Below are 19,735 nucleotides of genomic sequence, written 5' to 3'. Positions count from 1 at the left end.
GCTGACAAAACTCTCCCCAATATACAGGCATAACTATGTCACTCCTCTACTCAAAAGACTTCAGTAGCTTGCCTGACAAAATCTTTAGTTTAGAGTTAGAAAGTTTCTTAGAGTCCAGTCCTCTCATTTTAAAGATAAAGAAACTGAGGCCTGGAGAGATTAAATGACTTCACCCAGGTTACACAGGTAGAAAAAGCTCAGAATTGAACTCTGGTACTTTGAAATCCAATGCTCTTTCCTTTATACCAAGTTATCTTCCCACAAGTGTCTTATCCCAGCATTTAGGGCCTTCCACAATCTGGCTCTGCCCTGTTTTTTGGCCTCATTTCCCTCCTCTCCCCTTTACTTATGTGCTAGGTACACTGGATTGCTTGTTTGCTAATTCTTTGCATTCCTACCAGTTGTTGCCCATGCACTCTCTCCATATCTCTACTCACTAAAATCTTTCTTTTCATTTTAGGGGCTAGTTCAGGAGTCACTTCTGGAATAAAGTCTCCAAATCTCAGTAGGTGAAAGTGAGCTCTCCCTCCTCATAAGCATTATATGACTCTAGTACTTTGTTTAGATTCTCCTTTTCGGCAGACTCATCAGTATATGTTTTATACTGCCTCCCCACTACTGTAGTTGTTGTTTGTTTGTTTGTTTTCGGGGCAGTAGGGGTTAAGTGACTTGCCCAGGGTCACACAGCTAGTAAGTGTCAAGTGTCTGAGGCCAGATTTGAACTCAGGTACTCCTGAATCCAGGGCTGGTGCTTTATTTACTGTGCCACTTAGCTGCCCCCCCCTACAGCAGTTAATAGTACTAAGAGTAGACGATGTTATTCTTCATTATCTTATCCTCAGGGCTTATTTAACACAGTGTTTAGCATGGTTGGTGCATCCTCAGGAGGCAGTGACTTCCCTCTTACTAAAGGTTTGCAAGCTAAGGTTGCATGACCATTTCTTAGGGAGTTTCAGTTTTAATGCAGTATACTAGGTGGTCTCTAAGATCCTTTCAAATTCTGAGCTACCAATAGCCATATGAAAAAATGCTCCAAATCACTAACAGAGCAAAACAAAATAAATCAACTCTAAGGTTCAACCTCCTATCCAACAGATCGGCAAAGCTGAGCAAAAAAGGAAAATGACAAATGTCTGAGAGGCTGTGGGAAAACAAGAACATTGATGTACTGTTGGTAGAGCTATGAATCATTCCAACAATTCTGAAAGCAATTTGGAATTAGGCCAAAAGGTTATTAAGTTACGCCTGCCCTTTGACCCAGAGAATATTACGAATAGTACATTACCCCTAGAGAGATCAAAAAAAGAGGGAAAGGTTGGGGGCAGCTAGGTGGCACAGTGGATAAAGCACAGACCCTGGATTCAGGAGAACCTGAGTTCAAATCTGTCCTCAGATTCTTGACACTTACTAGCTCTGTGACCCTGGGCAAGTCACTTAACCCTCATTGCCTCACCAAAAAAAAAAAAAAAAACAATAACCAACAAACAAACAAAAAAGAGAGGAAAAGGAACAAAAATATTTATAGTAGCTCTTTTTGTAGTGGCAAAGAACTGGAAACTAAGGTGGTAGCCATTACTTGTTGGCGGGTTGCACAAATTATGGCACATTAATGTAATATAACACTGTTGTTGTATAAGAAATAATGAAGGGGGTAGTTTCAGAGAACCCTGGGGAGACTTATATGTACTGGTGCAAAGTAAGCAGAACAAGGAGTACAGTTTATACTATAATAATATTGTAGAGAAACAATTTTGAGAGACTCAAGAGCTCTGATCAAAGAGATGATTAACCGTGATTCGAGCAGACCAGGGAAGAACCCTGCCTACCCTCTTGACAGTGAGATGTTGGACTAATATGCAGAATAAGAAGCCACACGAGATTTTGTTTTGCATGATTACGCTTATTGATGATACAAAGGTTCCTGCCTGCTTGCCTGCCTTTGCTTTTTTCTTTCCTTCTTCCTTCCTTCTTTTTTTGTCTCCAGTAGGTAGGGGGGAAGTGGGAGGGGAAAATGCGTTTGATAACTGAAAAAAATTATTTAAAAAATTCTGAGGTTCCTGGTTCTGCTCAATGAATTTCTGTGTCAAGTAGGGTGAAGGGAAGCTGGCTTTGACAGTCACTGGAATAAACTGTAACCTATTTCTGGGTCTCAGGGGTTGCACTTAAGCACAACTGGGCGTGTAACTTTATCTGAAGCATAAACATAACTCTGTCCATTTCCTATTTCCTTGCTCTGCCTCACTCTCTCCATATGCCAGGAAATGTCAGGGTGTGTGTCCTTTTTTCTAAGGATGGTGGGGAATCCAGCGGCTACTAATTATTCCTAATCTGTGACTGGAAAACCTTTCCTTGAAAAACAATTTTGAAAGTTGTCAGTTCTGGGATAGGAGTACAGCTCTTTTCCCCAAAGCAGTCCAGACTTGCTATGCAGCTGCCAAGAATTTGCTCCTCAGCTGCCTAGAGAGCACTGCCCCTCAGGTGGCCTCTCCAGAGAGGTAGGAGGCGGAGCTGACCAGTTTTTTCCCCCTGCCATATCCGCTCATCCATGCTCCCCATTGGGTAAGGCCTTTGGGGCTAGGATAAAAGAGAACGCTTCAGCTGTCCCTCAGTCCAGTGCTGAAACCCCCCCCCCCATTCGCAGACTTAAAACGGACCAGTTAGCAGCAGTTCAGTAGTCAAAGCTCCGGGTGACTGAAGGGAAGAAAGCCTGAACTATAATTAAAAGGTAACAGGTGCGATATTGAGAAAATATTTAAGTGAGCACGTTTGGGGGAATACACGCGTAAATTTGTCTGCTCAGGGCTACTGGGTTCAGGAACAGTAGGGGAAGGGGACCCACGATCCATCTCTGGGGAAGGAAGCTCACATTGTGTGTGTGTCTTTTTTTTTTCTTCAATAGGAGTATTTCCAACCTCCCCTCCCTGCCTTAGACCAGAGGAAATGAGACTTTTAGAGAAACTACGTGACTCCACTGGGGTGAACACTGCCCTGGAGCCCGAGAAGGCAGCGGTGGATCTCGTGACCAAGCGCCCGTCGGTCTCTCCGTTCTGCAACGTGCTCACCCCAGGGCGCATCCCGGCTTTCTGTATCCCACCCCGGCTACCTTCCCACACTGTCCCTGCTTTCCAGCCTCTTGGCGCCTCCACCTCCACCCCACGACGTTGCACTGTGGAACCTGACATGTGGCCTCATAGTCGGAACTCCAGCAGCAGCACTGGGGAGGAGCTGCGGTCAGAGCTTGTGAGAGCCAGGGAGCACCCGGACCTCACCGACTGGGACCCGCGCTCTCAGGCGGCGCTCTCGCTGCCGCACCTGCCCCGCCAGCCGACCTCGTACGGCTTCTGTGCGCTGCTGGAGAGCCCGAATACCCGCCGCAAGGAGTCCCTTTTCCTCGGGGGCTCTGCAGCTGCTGCCGCCTTTCTCCTGCAGCCTCCGCGGCCTCGGGCTCACACCTACTGCGGCAGCAGCGGCACTAGCGGCAGCAGCGGCACCAAGGCTTCCTACAACCCACGAGGGCGGCGGGGCGCCCCAGACGACCCCGACACCGCCGCCTCCTCCTCCTCCTCTGCCAGTTCGTCCCCCTGCGCTTCCCCGCTGCCCCAGGAGGTTCCCGCCCCGCGCTCCCGCAGCCGTCAGCGCTACCGCCGCCTCCTCCGGGCCCCGGACGCGCTCTTGGGCCGGGCGCTGCGAGCTAGTGGGAGCCGCGTTCTAGCCCGGGCCCGCTCGGTCTCCAGCGCTGAAGATGATGACGAGGACTATGATGACGTCGGGGACGCAGGTCGCGTCTCCGTGCCAGCCACCTGCCAGCCCGGCTCTGCCCAGGTACCGGCTCCATCTCGGTCCCCGTCGCCGTCCCCCCTGGGCCCACGGCAGGAGCGCCTGGAGGTCGAGAGCACCGTGGCCCTGGGCCACGACGGCGGCGCCCTGCACTTGGCCACCGAGTACTGTCCGGTGTCCCGGCGGCTGCGCATCCGCCTGCTCCGAGCCGAGGGGCTCTACAGCGGCGCCGCCGAGCCGGGGGCCATCGGCTGCAGAGTCAGCGTCACCTTGGTGCCTCCGGGCAAGACGCGCAAGCAGCGCAGCGCCGTGGTCCGACGGAGCCGGAATCCCGTCTTTAACGAGGACTTCTTCTTCGACGGACTGTCCGAGGATGATCTACGCCGCACGGCTGTGAAGGTCAAGGCGGAGAACAAGGGCCGGGGCTTGGAGCGGGACCGTTTGCTGGGCCGGGGAGAACTGGAGCTGAGCTCCATACTCCCCTGACAGTGGCCTAACATTACTCCTCCTTTCCTGGTGCTTTCTGTTAACCCGGGGAGGCCCGGGCCCGGCAGCTATTTTGTATAAAGAAATAAAGTTGTATTTATTTTTACCCAAATATTTGTTTTTTTCTAATTTTGAACCTAGCTGTTAGGCACATGTCTCAAATGGGCTTTTTATATTAAAGGAAACAAAAGAAATTCAACTGATTTCTACTAATATAACCAATTTATAGCAATCTGATCCATTTTCAACATCCAAACAGGAAAGGATTGGTTTTGAGTGGAGTATTGGGCTTTGGGAGTAGGGGGGAAACAGTATTCTATATCTCTTGATAATCACCTCCCTGCAGGTGCTTCTTTGATCACTTCTTCCCCTTTTTCTAATAGAAATGCGAGTCTCTCTCTCTCTCTCTCTCTCTCTCTCTCTCTCTCTCTCTCTCTCTCTCTCTCTCTCTCTCTCTCTCTCTCTCTTTCTCTCCCCTTTCCCCTCTCCTCCCTCTCTCGGTCTGTTTCCCTCATCTCTGTCTCTCCCCCCTCCCCCTCTGTCTGTGTCTCTAATAGCAAAAGATATTTGCTCTGAATAAAATTCAGCAAACATTACAACTTATGGAGATAGATGTAAAAAAATAACAATGATAAACGTACAATGGAAGATCCAAGCCCAGTACTCCAGAACAATGGGGGGGGGCAGAGATTACTTGCAGCTGTTTAAGGCTTCATGAAGAGGTAGAAACAACTTGACCTTAATGGAAGAGAGGGGTTTCAACAGGTGAAAAAATGATCCTATCTCTCCTGCTAACTACTTGAGTGACCTTGGACAAGTCTGCTTGAACTCACTGTGCCTCAGTTTCCTCAAATGTAATATAAAGGGGGTTTGGCTAGATGCCCTCTGGGGTTTTTTTCCAGCCCTAGATCTATGCCTTTCAGGCATAGGGTACAATAACTGTTTTCAATATATGAAGGCAGGAAATTGTAGGATGAAATGAATAGCTCAGTTGAAATGTGGAGTGAATGAAGAATAATGTGAAATGAGATTGGGAATATAGGTTGGAATAAGATTTTGGAAGGTTATAAAAATGCCACAAAGCAATACCCTATAAGTAATAGGGAGACCTTGATGTATTTGGACAGGAAGGGACATGATTAGAACTGGGAATTAAAATTATTTGAGAAGCTGTGTGAGGATGAATTCAAGACTGAAGGCAGGGAGACCAATTAGGAGGCTAGTCTTGAGGGGAGTTATGAAATTGTGGACCAAGGTGATTGCAAGTACGAACCAAGAGGAGAAAAGGCAAGAAAGATATTGTAGAAGTAGTATGGATGAGACTTAGTAATAGAATGTAAACTTCCTGAGGGTAGGAGCTTTTTATTTTTCTTTATATTTTTAGGACTTACCTCAGTTCCTGGCACATAGTGAGTGATTAATAAATGTTTTGATTGTCTGTAAGGAGTGAGATAAAGGGAAGAGCCAAAGATGATCACATGGGAAGGAAGACCATGCCATTAACAGAAATAGTGAGATTATGTAGGTTTAAGGGGAATGTGGTTTGTTCATTCTGGGACTTGTTGATTTTTGAGGAGTGCTGGGACATTCTGATGAAGACAATTATGAGGCAAACAGAGGCATAGAACTGAAGGTAGAAGCAGAAATCTGGGTAGCATTTGGTACTCATCTGCCTCAAAGTTCTGTGGTTCCCTGACACAATGCTATTTCTACCCATTTCCATGCTGTTATTCTGCTTCCAGTTCATATTTTTGCTAGGTGTCAGCTCTTCCTCCCTGGGATTCCCATAGATGTAGTGAGAGTGCCCTCATTACAGGCCTCTGTCCACGTTTGAGTGAGAGTTTGGTTTATTCCCTCCAGGGCCAGGTATATGCAGTGGCCTCTAGCACAGATCTCTGTCCAGCTCTGCATGCTTCTCAGCAAGCTTGCCCCTCTCATACACTCCCATTTGTACTTGCCACTAGCCTCAGGTCCAAATGGTGCCACTCTATGAGGCCTGAGTCTTCTCTTTAATACCAAAGCAGTCATTCTCTTGCATCCTCTTTGCAGGAAGAAGGTGGAGAGGGCTATCAATGCCTCATGAGTACATGGACTTGGGCTTCTTCATCATCATTATCATCATCTTCACTCATTCTTCAAGCATGTAATAAGAATCTAACAGGGGCAATATCCTGGGTTAGAGTGTGTGTGTGTGTGTGTGTGTGTGTGTGTGTGTGTGTAGATAGAAGGTAGATATTGGGAGGAAACACAAAGATGAATAATATTAGCTCACATTCATCTAGCACTTTAAGTTTTACATTATCTCATTTAATCCTTACAGAAACCCAGTAAAGTAGATGATATTCCCATTTTACAGATAAGAAAACTAAGGGTCTGAGAAATTAAATTACTATTTGAGGCAGCTAGGTGGCACAATAAAGAGAGTTCTGGGTCTGGGGTCAGGAAGACCTGAGTTCAAATCCAGTCTCCCACGTGTTCTAGCTGTATAACCCTGGGTACCTGTCATAACTTCTGCCTGCCTCAGTTTCCTTAACTGTAAAATGGGGATCATATTAACACCTAGCTTCAAGAGTTGTTATGATGATCAAATGAGATAATATTTGTTAAGTGCTTAGCGTAGTACCTGGCATATAGTAGGTGCCTAATAAATGCTTATTTTCTTCCTCTCTCCCAGAATCACACTAAGCTAAGGAAGTCTCTATGAAAGAATTTGAACCCAGGTCTTCCTGACTCCAAGACTAGAGTTCTATCCACTTTGCCATACTAATATGTTTGATGAGATGATATTTCATACATATATATATAAAACATTAATAGAAAATTAGAAAAAATGGAAATGAGAATATGGTAAGTGCATAAGAGGAGAAAAAATGCTTTCTTATGAATGGCTAATTCAACCTACCTGATAAATGGAACTGCTCTAGGCTTTTTATTTGTCCTAACAATGAGACGGATTAGGGACGCTAGAATTATACCATAAGCATGAAGTTAAGTTCCATTAAAATTATCTGACTGGAGCAGATGATTCAGTGTTTGGGGTTTGGCTCTGTGCAATGTAAGACAGTATCATGTGTACTAAAAAGAATTCCTTCCCCGTACCCTGCACCTCCAACTTGTGTTAATTCAAAATGCTTTGTGTGGTCAGAGGTTGTTGGGTGTTTTTTTTTTTGTGGTGAGGCAATTGGGGTTAAGTGACTTGCCTAGAGTCACACAGCTAGTAAGTGTTAAGTTCCTGAGGCTGGATTTGAACTCATGTACTCCTGACTCCAAGGCCAGTGCTCTATCCACTGCGCCGTGCCTAGCTACCCCTGTATGTAGGTTTTAACTATTGTTTTCATAGTGGCAAGTGGTTAGAATGTAGGACTTCATTTGCCAGAGTGGTCTGTGTGCCACAATATTGGGAGGCTGATCTCCATCACCTTTTTTTCTTTCTGGGAGACAGATGCTCTCCCCATTCTGCTGCTGAATGTCTTTGATAAACTCACCTAAAAATGGGGAAAAGAAAGAGGTTAGCTGATTTTTTGGACCCAGCTTCTAAGGTTGGGTCTGTGGGTTTACATGATGAAAATCCTAATTCAGACTAATTAGGTAGTGGTGAGGGAGAGAGGGAAGACTAACCTAAATTAATGAAAAGCCTGAATTATATAGTACTTTGGAGAATATACATTTTAACTTACATTAATACATTAATTAACAATACAATTAACACATTAATTACTTAGAAGTGCATGCAATAACTTGAACCAAACTTATAAAGCATTGACTAATAGAAATATTAGGGGATCAACTTTAACGAACAAATAAGACTGACCTATAAATAGGACATTATGTCATGTACATGGATATTCCTAACGTGCTTTTCTTAAGTAGCAGTCTTTACAGTCTTAACTTCTTTAGCAAATCCTTTCTTCAGAAGCTGAGTTTTCACCCCATAAGAGGATAAAGGATCATGGATTTTGTGTCGCACGATTAGAGGGTCATTAAAATCCATTGCTGGTTCAAGTAATGATCTGAAAGAACAGACAGAATGTCACAGGGAGGACAGAATTGAAAGAGCCTGGCACATAGCAGGTGCCTAAAAATGCTTATTTCTTCCCCTCTCCCAGAGGCAGTGAGTCAATCCATAAGAGTTTTGAAAGGGAGTCAGTATCATTGGGTATAAAGCTAGAGGAAGGACAGGGGTGGACAGTCTGCACAGAGCAAGATCAAGAAAGGTCCATGGAGGGAGAATACAAGGTGTTGGTGAATGACACTTTGTTTCCCACAGTTTCTGCCTGAGACAGTATCCTTTTATGACATCTCTGTGTGTGTTTGTATGTGTGTGGTTGAGTGCTCAGACAACTACATCCCTTCCTTACTCAGCCAAATTTGAACCACTATGGGCCCAGAAGCATAAATAGGAGACAGGTGAACTCTAGCCCAGTGCCCATCTGAAAAATAGCAAGTTCTGAATCAGTGGAGTACATGTTAATAATGGTTTATTTAATATGAGAATGTTAATCACTTGGACTTAATGTTCCAAAAGGTTTCATGTGATTTTTTTTAAACATGAAAACAAGCGTATGCTGTCTTTCTCCAGCTGCCTCATAAATTATCCTGGAAAGCTTTTGGGGATATAGGTTTAAAGCAGGAAGGGATCTTACTGCTCATCTAGTCCAACTTTCTCATTCTAAAAGTGAAGAAACAGAGGCCTAAAAAGATTAAATGGTTTTTTCAAAGTCACACAGGAGGTAATTCAGGTCTTTGGAGGAGGCAGGGTGAGGGTGAGGGGAAATCAGGAAAAGCTTCATAGGGGAAATGATATGTGAGCTGCATCTTGAAGGAATGGTATAGTGGAGCAAAGCATTCTAGGGGAAGGGGTAGTTTATGCCTCTTACTAAAGGGCTATAAATAAAAGGAATTGTCTCTTGTAAACTTTGGGATAAACTAGGTATTGGGATTAATTTTCCTTTCCTTTCTAAAAAATTGCAACCTTTCTGTGTTTTGAGAATCAAACGAGGTAATAATTGTAAAGCACTTAGCACAATGCCTGGCACATAGTAAGTGCTATATAATGATGATGAGGGATGATTGATGATGATGGATTATTGATGGTGGTGGTGGTGATTGATGATGTGGTGGTGAAGAAAATGAGACACAGAGCAGTGTGAGTTGTCTGAGATCATATAGATGGTAGGTTGGCAGAGCTGTTTTTTGTTGTTGTTGTTGTTTTTTGGGGTGGGGGGGAACGGGGCCTAAGTGACTTGCCCAGGGTCACACAGCTAGTAAGTGTCAAGTATCTGAGACCAGATTTAAACTCAGGTCTTTCTGAATCCAGGGCCAGTGCTTTATCCACTGGGACACCTAGCTGCCCCCCCCCCAGCTGTGTTTTGAACCTGAGTTCTTTCACTCCAAATCCAGCGCCATGTGACAATAAGACTAATTCATTTCAGCAAGTGCTTCTTCAGTGCCTACTATGTGCCAAGCACTATGTTAGTCACTGAGGATAGAAATACAAAAGTTAAATATTTCTTGCCCTCAAAGAGGTTACATTCTCTTAGGGAAAACAGTGTGCACACAGAAAAATAAATACAAAACATACAAAAGTCAATATGAAGTGATTTTCAGAGTAGAAGAGTTAACTGAGAGAATCAGGACAAGGCTTCTTGTAGGAAGTGGCACTTGAGATGAGGCTTGGAGGAAGTTAATGGTTCAAAATGACACAGAATAAAGAGGAAGAGCATTCTAGGTAATGGATGTCATGTATAGGGAGCAGTAAGTAGGCCTGCTTGCCCAGAGCCTATAAAGATAGGTTGGGGTCAGAACTTGAAGGACTTTAAATGATCATAAAGAAGTTTGTATTTTGTACTAAAGGCAGTAGGGAGCCACTGAAGCTTCTTGAGAATGGGAGCACCAACATATTACAAAGATTATACATTGAAATGAGAGAATATTGTACAAAATAATAGCAATATTGTTCTAAGAACGACTTTGAAAGACTGTCATTTTGAGTATGTGAAGTACTCAAATCAACTATAAAGGACCTATGAAGGAAGATGCCATCCACATTCAGAGAAAGAACTGATTAATACAAATATATATGGCCTGGTTTTACATACACACATAAATGTGTCTAATGATAGCCTTTTCTAGGGCTGGGTGGGGAGGAAGAGAAAAAAAAGTGCATGGCAGAGAACAAAAGATAACTGAGGAGGAAGCACAGAAAAGCACATAGTTTTTCATGGTTTTATATTGAATTCTCTTTTTATGTTGTGCTGTGTACATAGAAATGTTCTTTTTTTTGGTCTTTTCGTATTTAAGTTCTGTGATGATTAAAAAGTTTGAGAGAGAATTTCTCGGTAATTAAATCATTTTATTAATGAGGCCTACAGTTTATTAAAAGGATGGTCATTTGACCATCTCTTTTAGACCAAAGATTCCTCATGGCAGTGGGTTCACAGTTTATATGCCCTTTGAAGAGTGGGCATTCTTGAGGAGTGGTAATTAACTCTGATTGGTCAACAAGTAATAAGAAAATGAATATAATGAGAGGGTGGACTATATTAAAAGGAAAGTCTTGGGGGAGTGACTTGGGTCACTTAAATTTTGGTCAAAGAGACATCAATTTCCATATTACTTGTCTGATAAAAGGGAGAATTAATACTTTCCCAGACCTGTCTGAGCAAACACAATGAACGGGAATGCACTCATTAGCCCAAACTTGAAATTTATTTCACCTGTCTAATTAGATCTTAGCCTAAGTAAATCTCTGCCCTAAGATATCCACACCAGTTAGTTTCTGGTTGAGGAAGTAGACAAAGGAAATACTTTGATTCTAATACAATAATTAGTTATTGATACCAGAGAGAAGCACTCATTTCTCCCAGTTCAAAACTGTGAGAAATAATAAATGAATAAAAATGAAAAAAAAGAATGGGAGTAGCATATTCAGATTAATATTTTAAGACTTTCACTGTTGATAACTATGTGGAAGGTGGATTAGAAAGAGGCATGGATCACAAGATAGAAGGCTATTATAATGGCCCAGGTGAGAAGTGATGAGGGCCTAAATTAGGCTTGGTTTTATAAGTGGAAGGAAAGGAACAGATGGGAGAAATATTGTGATACTAGGATTGACAAGATTTGACAGCTGATTAGATATAAGGTAGGTATGAAGAGGGAAGAGGTTTGTGGGCCTGGGTGATTAGAAAAATAGTGGTTAGAAGTGAAATAGAGACTGGCTGTTCAGACCAGGTGCCAAGATAGGGCAGCAGTGAGAAAGGAAGAATGGAGGCAGGTTGTTAGGTGTCGAGTATGATACATCTCTAATCCAAGGAGACAAGCAGTTTCAGGCACAAGAAGGTGCCATCAAAAGGGGTTATGAGAGCACTGAAGTTTAGACTATGGTGAATTACAAAGCAAGTATCTCCTAAACCATCCCCAAGAATGAATATTTATATGAATCAGCAAGGTTGAAGGCAGGAGCTTCTTCATGAGCAAAGGGTCTGAAGTGAGAGGTGTTCATGTAGCAGCAAGTATCCCAGTTTGATTGCATTTTTTAAATGTTCTTATTCTTTATTTTTATTTGTTAAATTTCCTGTTTTAAAAGTAATCAACATTTTTATTTATAGGTTTAAGTTTCAGTTTTTATCCCTCCTTCCCTCCTTCCCCTTCCCCCTCCCTTATGTAGCAAGCAATCAGATATGAGTTATACTATTATGTAAAACATTACCATATTACTCCTTTTGTATAAGAAAACTTGAATAAAAGAAAAAAAATGAAAGAGTGAAAAACAGCATGTTTCAGTTTGTGTTCCATCAATGCCAGTTCTTTCTTTGGTGCTGGATAGTATATTTCATCAATAGTCCTTTGGGATTGTTTTGGATCATTGTATTGTTGAGAATAGTTAAATCATTCATAGTTCTTCAACAAACAATATTGCTATCTCTGTGCATGACATTTTCTTGGTTCTGCTCACTTCACTATACATCAGTTCGTACAAGTCTTTCCAGGACTTTCTGAAATCATAATTGATGGGTGTTCCTTTGATTTCCAATTCTTAGCCAACACAAAAAGAGCTGCTTAGAAATATTTTTGTACAAATAGGTATTTTTCTCTTTTGGGGGATGTCTTAGACATATAAAGCTAGCAGTCGTATTGTGGGATCAAAGGGTATGCACAGTTCTATAGCCCTTTGGGCATAGTTCCAAGTAGCTCTCCAGAGTAGTTGGATCTTTTCACAACTCTACCAACAGTGGATTAGCGCCTCAGCTTTCCCACATCCCCTCCAACACCCAGTATTTTCTGTTTTTGGTATATTTGCCACTCTGATAGGTGTGAGGTGATACCTTGGAGTTGTTTTAATTTGCTTTTCTCTGGTCAATAGTGATCTAGAGCATTTTTTTCACATGATTATAGATAACTTTGATTTCTTTGTCTGAAAACTGCCTGTTTATAAGTTCAATTACATCCACAAGCTGGAGAATAGTGGGAGAGAAATGTTTATTGAATAAGGTTGAAAAATAGATTAGGATCATATAATAGAAGCTTATGAATGGCAGGCTGAAGAGTCTGGATGTTTATTCTGTAGGAAGTGGGGAGCAAATGGAAGTTTTTTATGAGGGGAGTGGAGTAACAGAATTAGAGTTCTGCTTTAAGATTAATCTATCAGATGGATCAGAGGTGCAAGAGACTGGAAGAAGAGAGATAATTTGGGAAGCTCTATATGAGATGGGCAATAATGAAAGCCTGGGGCAAGTAGCTGGTGCAGTGGATAGAGCACTGGCCCTGAAGTTGGGAGGGCCTGAGTTCAAATCTTACCTCAGATACTTACTAGATGTGTGACCTTGGGCAAGTTACTTAACCCTGATTGCCTTAACCATCTGGGGTCATCTCCAGTTGTCCTGCTGTATATCTTGCCACTGGACCCAGATGGCTCTGGAAGAGAGAGTGAGGTTGGTGACCTTGCACAGCCCTGTCTCACTTAAATCCAATTTACTGCAACATTCTCATGTCATGGTATTCTTCAAGAATGAAGAACAAACAAACAACAACAAGGGCCTCAATTTCCTCATCTGCAAAATGGGGATAATGGTATTTGTGATGACTAACCTCACAAAGTTGCTGATTTGTAGTCTCGATAGCACTGGAGTTGTTTTAGAGAGGGTTTCAGCACATTGGTCTGAAAGCAACCGGGTGGAGCGAGAGTATGTCGACACTTCCTTTAGGCCCTGTGAGTCTGGGGAAGGAGAAGACAACATGACTTCCATTGAAGAAGGTTGTAAGAAATGTGATCTTTTCTGGGAAAGCCAGATTGAGGTTTGCCTAAGGAAGTGCAAGGGTAGTTTGAGGGAAGGGTTCAAAAATAAAGGGGTCTAAAGCTAGGTTTCCAAAGAATTATAATTCACTGACATTTATACAGAACTTTACAGATTACAAATAATTTTTCCCACTGTAGCACTGATGACAGGAAGCCATCGCACATATTATTACCCATGGATACAGGTGAGGAAAGTGAGGCCCTCAGTATTGCTCATCTGGATTATTATGGTAGTTCCCCAACTTGTCCAAGGAACAATAATGAGAATTCTACCAATTCCCAGAAGAGGCATTAGTAGAAGCAGAGACATGGGAATGGGAATGGAGGTGGTGAGATATAGCTGAGTCTGATAGCAGAAGCACGTGTGTGTGTGTGTGTGTGTGTGTGTGTGTGTGTGTGTGTGTGTGTGAGAGAGAGAGAGAGAGAGAGAGAGAGAGAGAGAGAGAGGGCAGCAGGGAGAAAGAGAGTAATTCATGTTAATAGGGATCAGAGAATCAGGAGGTTGGGAAGCAGATTGGAAAGTTGTATTTTGATGAGGAAGGAAGAGTAGAGAGAAGGCACAATTTAATTAAAGGAATATCTTAGAGAATTATGCAATCCCAAGGTTCCAATTAGATTTTTCATCTAGCTCATGCCTCCAAAAAACACCTTTCCATGTGAGAATTCTAGTCAGCTAGTTGATTCACAGCTTTTTAAGGAAAGAAGTAAAGAGGGGAGGAGAAAAGGGAAGATTGTTGTCTTGTCTCAACAAAACAAGTTACCTTGTCCTCAGGTGCCACATTGGTTAAAGAAAACAAAATTATTTAAAACACATAGACATATGTATACCCAAAATACAAGAGCTAGTTTACTTATTGATCTGACAAGTTTCAGGGGCAGAAGTCATGTTTATATTAGTTTCAAAATTATGTTAAAAGGATATATTTGTTTTCTGGATACATGGGACTATTCACAGACTTCTTCAATGAATGACTTTTGTGCTGACTGCCCCTTATAGGATTGGGTTGCTGTTTGTCAGCTTGACTTGGTATAGTGCCCATTACTGTGCTATAAGCAGATTAGGAACTTCATAGAATGCTAGAGCTGGGGAGGTATTTAGAAAGGAAATGAATACGACCAGTTATTTGTTTTGTCTCCATTTCTTACCGAGGGCACGGTGTGGTTCTCCTTGGGTTCTTCTTAGAAAATATGTAGGTTGCATTATGGTCTGATCTGGTTTAATCATTTTTTGGTGTATATAGTTGTTGTTGTTTTATGGGGCAATGAGGGTTAAGTGACTTGCCCAGGGTCACACAGCTAGTAAGTGTCAAGTGTCTGAGACCTGATTGGAACTCAGGTCCTCCTGAATCCAGGACCAGTGCTTTATCTACTGCACCACCTAGCTGCCCCCAGTGTATATGTTTTATTAACATCTTTTGTCTTTAAACACAGTCATCTCTACCCTATTATTGAACCCCACCTTATAAAAAAGAAAAACCTATGACAAAATGACTCTGTCTGACAACATATACCATTTCTTACTCTACTGGTTCCCCACTGCTCTGTCGTGAAAGAGAAAGTATAGTTTGTTACCTCTTTTTCAAGAACTTCATTGGTTTTTCTTTTCTTTTAAAAAAAGTGTTTTATGAACTTGACAGATATTAACAAACACTAACATTTCTATATACAATGAGAGGAGAGGATTATATAGGAAAATGTGAATTTCTATTTTGTAAGCTTATTTTTTAAGGATATATTTTACATATATATGTGTGTGTGTATATATATATACATACATACATATACATATACATATACATATACATATACATATATATATATATATATATATATATATATTTGTTCTCCAAGAGGTTCATGATTCGGGGTAATGAATTGGATTTAAGTGAGGGAGGGCTATGCAAGGTCACCAACCTCACTCTCTCCTCCAGAGCCATCTATCTGGATCCAGTGGCTATATATATATATATATATGTGTGTGTGTGTGTGTGTGTGTGTGTATGTATATTATATATATAACAACAACTGGAAATGGCCCTGGATATTGATGGCAATTGGGGTTAAGTGACTTGTCCAGGGTCACAAAGCTAGTAAGTATCTGAAGTAAGATTTGAACTCAGATCCTCCTGATTCCAGGGCCAGTGCTTTATTCACTGAGCCACCTAGCTGCCCCTAAAGGGCATATTAAATTTAGCACTGAGTACCCAGATGGTCTTCCCTATGTCCACCTCTGAATTTCTTTCTATTCTCTTCATTGTATTTATAAAAACATTGGGGGCAGCTGGGTGGTATAATGGATAAAGCATTGGCCTTGGATTCAGAAGGACCTGAGTTCAAATCCAGCCTCAGACACTTGACGCTTACTAGCTGTGTGACCCTGGGCAAGTCACTTAACCCTCATTGCCCAGCCCACCAAAAAAGTTTCATTGATGACCTTTGCTTTATTTCTGCTAATACCATCTCTAACTCCCTTTATCTCCCCACCATACCCCCCACCCCCCACCCTGCAGATCTTTCCCTTATAACATGACTGGTCAAGCAAAAAACAAAAACAAAAAACCCTGAAAACCCCCACATTTAACATATCTGAAAATAAATGTTGTTCTGTTCCTATAGTCCATTGGCTCTCTGCCAATCAGTAGAGCTATGATGATAAGAATTTTCACGTATTTAAAAGCTTTTACAACATTATAGTCATTGTAAAAAATTGTTCTCCTGGTTCTGCTCATTTCATTTTGTACTAATTGTGGAAGAAAAACTCAGTACTCTATTGTGGTTTTTTTTTTTTTTTTTGCGGGGGCAATGGGGGTTAAGTGACTTGCCCAGGGTCACACAGCTAGTAAGTGTCAAGTGTCTGAAGCCAGATTTGAACTCAGGTACTCCTGAATCCAGGGCCAGTGCTTTATCCACTGCGCCACCTAGCCACCCCCAGTATTCTGTTTTTAGCCACAAAATGGTTAGAGACAAAAATTCATTAAATAATTCTAAGCCTTTCTGCTCAGAGGAAAAAAAATCCAAAGGAATAGAAATCATCCAAACCTTTAAAAATCTTTCTGATTCAAGCCATTCCAATTCACAATTTATAGTATTTCCAAAATCAAAGCAAAATTCCACAATTAGATAAAACATATATACAGAGTTCTGGTAACAGTTTTGATTTGTTAAGCAGAATAATAGTCACTTAATTTTATTAAGACCTTTCAGTCCCCTTTTATTTACTGATTTGAATTAATCTTCCTCTTAATAAAATCTGCTTCAGGAAGGAATCTTTCTTAGACTGACCAGGCCTCTTCCTAAGAAGCAGATTAGTCCTTTGATAACAATCACCTAAAAAGATTTCAATGCAAGTCATCATTTCAGAATTAATAGTTTTTTTCATCCAGATTAGACCAAGGATTTAAGATGAAAATGAAATCCTCCCTTCTCCCCCTTTTTTGTTGGGCAAGGCAATGAGAGTTAAGTGACTTGCCCAGGGTCACACAGCTAGTAAATGTCAAGTATCTAAGGTCGGATTTGAACTCAGGTACTCCTGAATCCAGGGCCAGTGCTTTATCCACTTCACCATCTAGCTGCCCCCAAAACGAAATCCTAATGTGATAGTGTAATACATAGCTAAGCGATGGATGGAATGAAGGGGGATGGAGTGACATGGGGTTAGTATGCTTCCAAACAGTTCAGATAGTCTTTCTCTTTATCTCTGAATCTGTCCCTTTCATCATTTCTTACCCAGAAATGATGGTCCATTTCATTCATATACCATAATTTGTCTGGCCAATCCCCAGTTGATAGGACCCACTTTATTTCTGTTTTTTTTTTTCTACAAAAAAAGTGTTGCTAAAATATTTTATACACATGAGTTCTTTCCCTCTGCCTTTGATCTCTTTGAGGGTATAAGCCTTGTACTATTGGGTCAAAGGGTATGCACAGTATAGTGACTTTTGGGGTATAGTTCCAAATTGATTTCCAGAATCTTTGGTCTAATTCACAGCTTCACCACCAGCAGTGCTTTAGTATCTCTGTCTTCCCATGGCTCCTCAAACAATTGTCACTTTTCCTTTTTTGGTCATCTTTGGTAGTCTCATGACTGTAAAGTGAAACCAGATTGTTGTGGTTTATCATTTAATTAATCATTTAGAGAATTGAATGATTGAATTTTATTTTTCTTTTTAGAACTACCTACTTATATACTTTGACTTTTTAATTGTTGGGGAATGACTTTTGCTCTCATATATTTGTATTTGTCTCCTATATAGCTTAGATAACAGACTTTCATCAAAGAAATTTGTCATAAAGATTTTGTTCTAGCTAACCTATTTTCTTCTAATTCTAATTGCATTAATTTTGTTTGTACAAAGATTTTAATTTTATGTAATCAGAATTGTCCATTTGTATCTCCTATTATCTTCCCAATTCCTTGTTTAGTTATGAGCTATCCCCCACTCATAGATGTGAATATTTCCCTTCTGCACTAATTTGCTTATGATATAACCTTTTATATTTAGGTCATGTATCATGCTTTATAGTGTGAGATGTTGGCCTAGCCCTAATTTCTATGGCACTATTTTCCAATTATTCAAACAGTTTTTGTCAAAAAGTTAGTTCATACCCCAGTACTTCGTATCCTTGTGTTATTGGGGCAGTGAGGAGGCTAAGTGTATAGACTGCTGGACCTGGGGTCAGGATGGCCTTTGTTCAGATATGTCCATACACTTAAGAGTTGTATGACTCTGGGTAAGTTACTTGACTTTTATCTATCTCATTTTCCTAACCCATAATATTAAAATCATAATTAATAATAACAATAACAATAAAAACAAGACTTAGCACTCAGGGTTGTTGTGAGGATAAAATGAGATATTTGTATAGCTTTTTGTAATCCTTAAAGTACAATATAAATGCTATTATTATTATTATTATTATTATTTTTCAACAAACATTTATTTTATTTTCCATTTACATGTAAGGGTAGTTTTCAACATTCATTTTCACAAGATTTAGAGTTCTAAATTTTTCTCCCTCCCTCCCTCCCTTTTCTCCCCTCTCCACAAGATCGCAATCAGGTTATATATGTACAATCCACAAGTGTTCTTTTTATCAGTTCTTTCTATAGGGGTGCATAGTAAGCTTTCTCATTAGTTCCTTGGGATTTTGTCTTGGATCATTGCACTGCTGAGAGTAGTTAAGTCATTCACAATTACTCATTGTACAATACTGCTGTCACTGTGCACAATGTTCTCTCAGCTCTGCTCACTTCACTATACATGGATGTTCGTCTTTCAAGGTTTTTCTGGGATCATCCTGTTTGTCATTTCCTGTAGCACTAGTCCATTCCACTACAATCATATAACACAGCTTTTCCCATCATTCCTCAATTGATGGACATTCCCTTGATTCTCAATTCTTAGCCTCCACCAAGAGTTGCTATAAATATTTTTTGTACAATTTTCCCCCTTTTCCCTTTTTCATGATTACTATTGTTAACTGTTTCCCTTCCATCCTATTCCCTTCCCCATGATATTTATTCTATTATCCATCTTCTTTCATCCTATCACTCTTCAAAAGGGATTTGCTTCTGTCTGTCCCCTCCCCCACTCTGCCCTTCCTTCTTTTGTCCCTCTCTCTTTATCCCTTTCCCCTCCTATTTTCCTGCAGGGTAATGGAGATTACTCCACCCAGTTGAGTGTATACATTATTCCTTCCTTGAGCCAATTCTAATAAGATTGAGGTCTTTGAGCCAATTTTGATGAGTGTTAGGCTCATTTATTGCCCAGATTAAATAGATTACTCCACCCAGTTGGGTGTGTATATTAGTCCCTCCTTGAGGCAGCTCTGATGAGTTTAAGATCTTTGAGCCTTTTCTGACCTGTGTAAAATTCATTTACTGCCCTGCTCCTCTCCCATCTCTTCCCCCCCTCCATAAGCCTTTTCCTGTTACTTTCATGTAGGATCTCACTTCTGCCCTTCCCCCTCCCCCAATGAATTCCCTTCACCCCTCAATTTAACTCTAAAGATGTTATCATCTAGCTAAGTGACACAGTGGACAAATCATCACCCCTGGACCCAGGGGGATCCCAGCCAAAACCTGGCCTCAGACATAAGACAGTCGCCTACTGTACGACCCCAGGTATGTCCCCCAGCTCCAATTTTTTTTTATGGTTCTCTAGGGTCTTGTAT

At 41.3% G+C, this 19,735-nt stretch overlaps 1 protein-coding gene across 1 annotated transcript; it reads left to right on the top strand.

Annotated features, from left to right (window-relative positions):
* Positions 1-2,940: 2,940 nt before the first annotated feature.
* On the top strand, positions 2,941-4,293 carry LOC122743841 (C2 calcium-dependent domain-containing protein 4A-like). The gene has a single exon (XM_043989036.1). The coding sequence runs from the start codon at positions 2,941-2,943 to the stop codon at positions 4,261-4,263; it is 1,323 nt and encodes a 440-aa protein (XP_043844971.1). The 3' UTR covers positions 4,264-4,293.
* The last annotated feature ends 15,442 nt before the right edge of the window (positions 4,294-19,735 follow it).

This window comes from Dromiciops gliroides, chromosome 2 (genome assembly GCF_019393635.1).
Source record: "Dromiciops gliroides isolate mDroGli1 chromosome 2, mDroGli1.pri, whole genome shotgun sequence".
NCBI classification, from domain to species: Eukaryota; Metazoa; Chordata; class Mammalia; order Microbiotheria; family Microbiotheriidae; genus Dromiciops; species Dromiciops gliroides.
The sequence above is the reverse complement of the archived record's forward strand: the minus strand, read 5'-3'. Positions and strand labels throughout refer to the sequence as shown.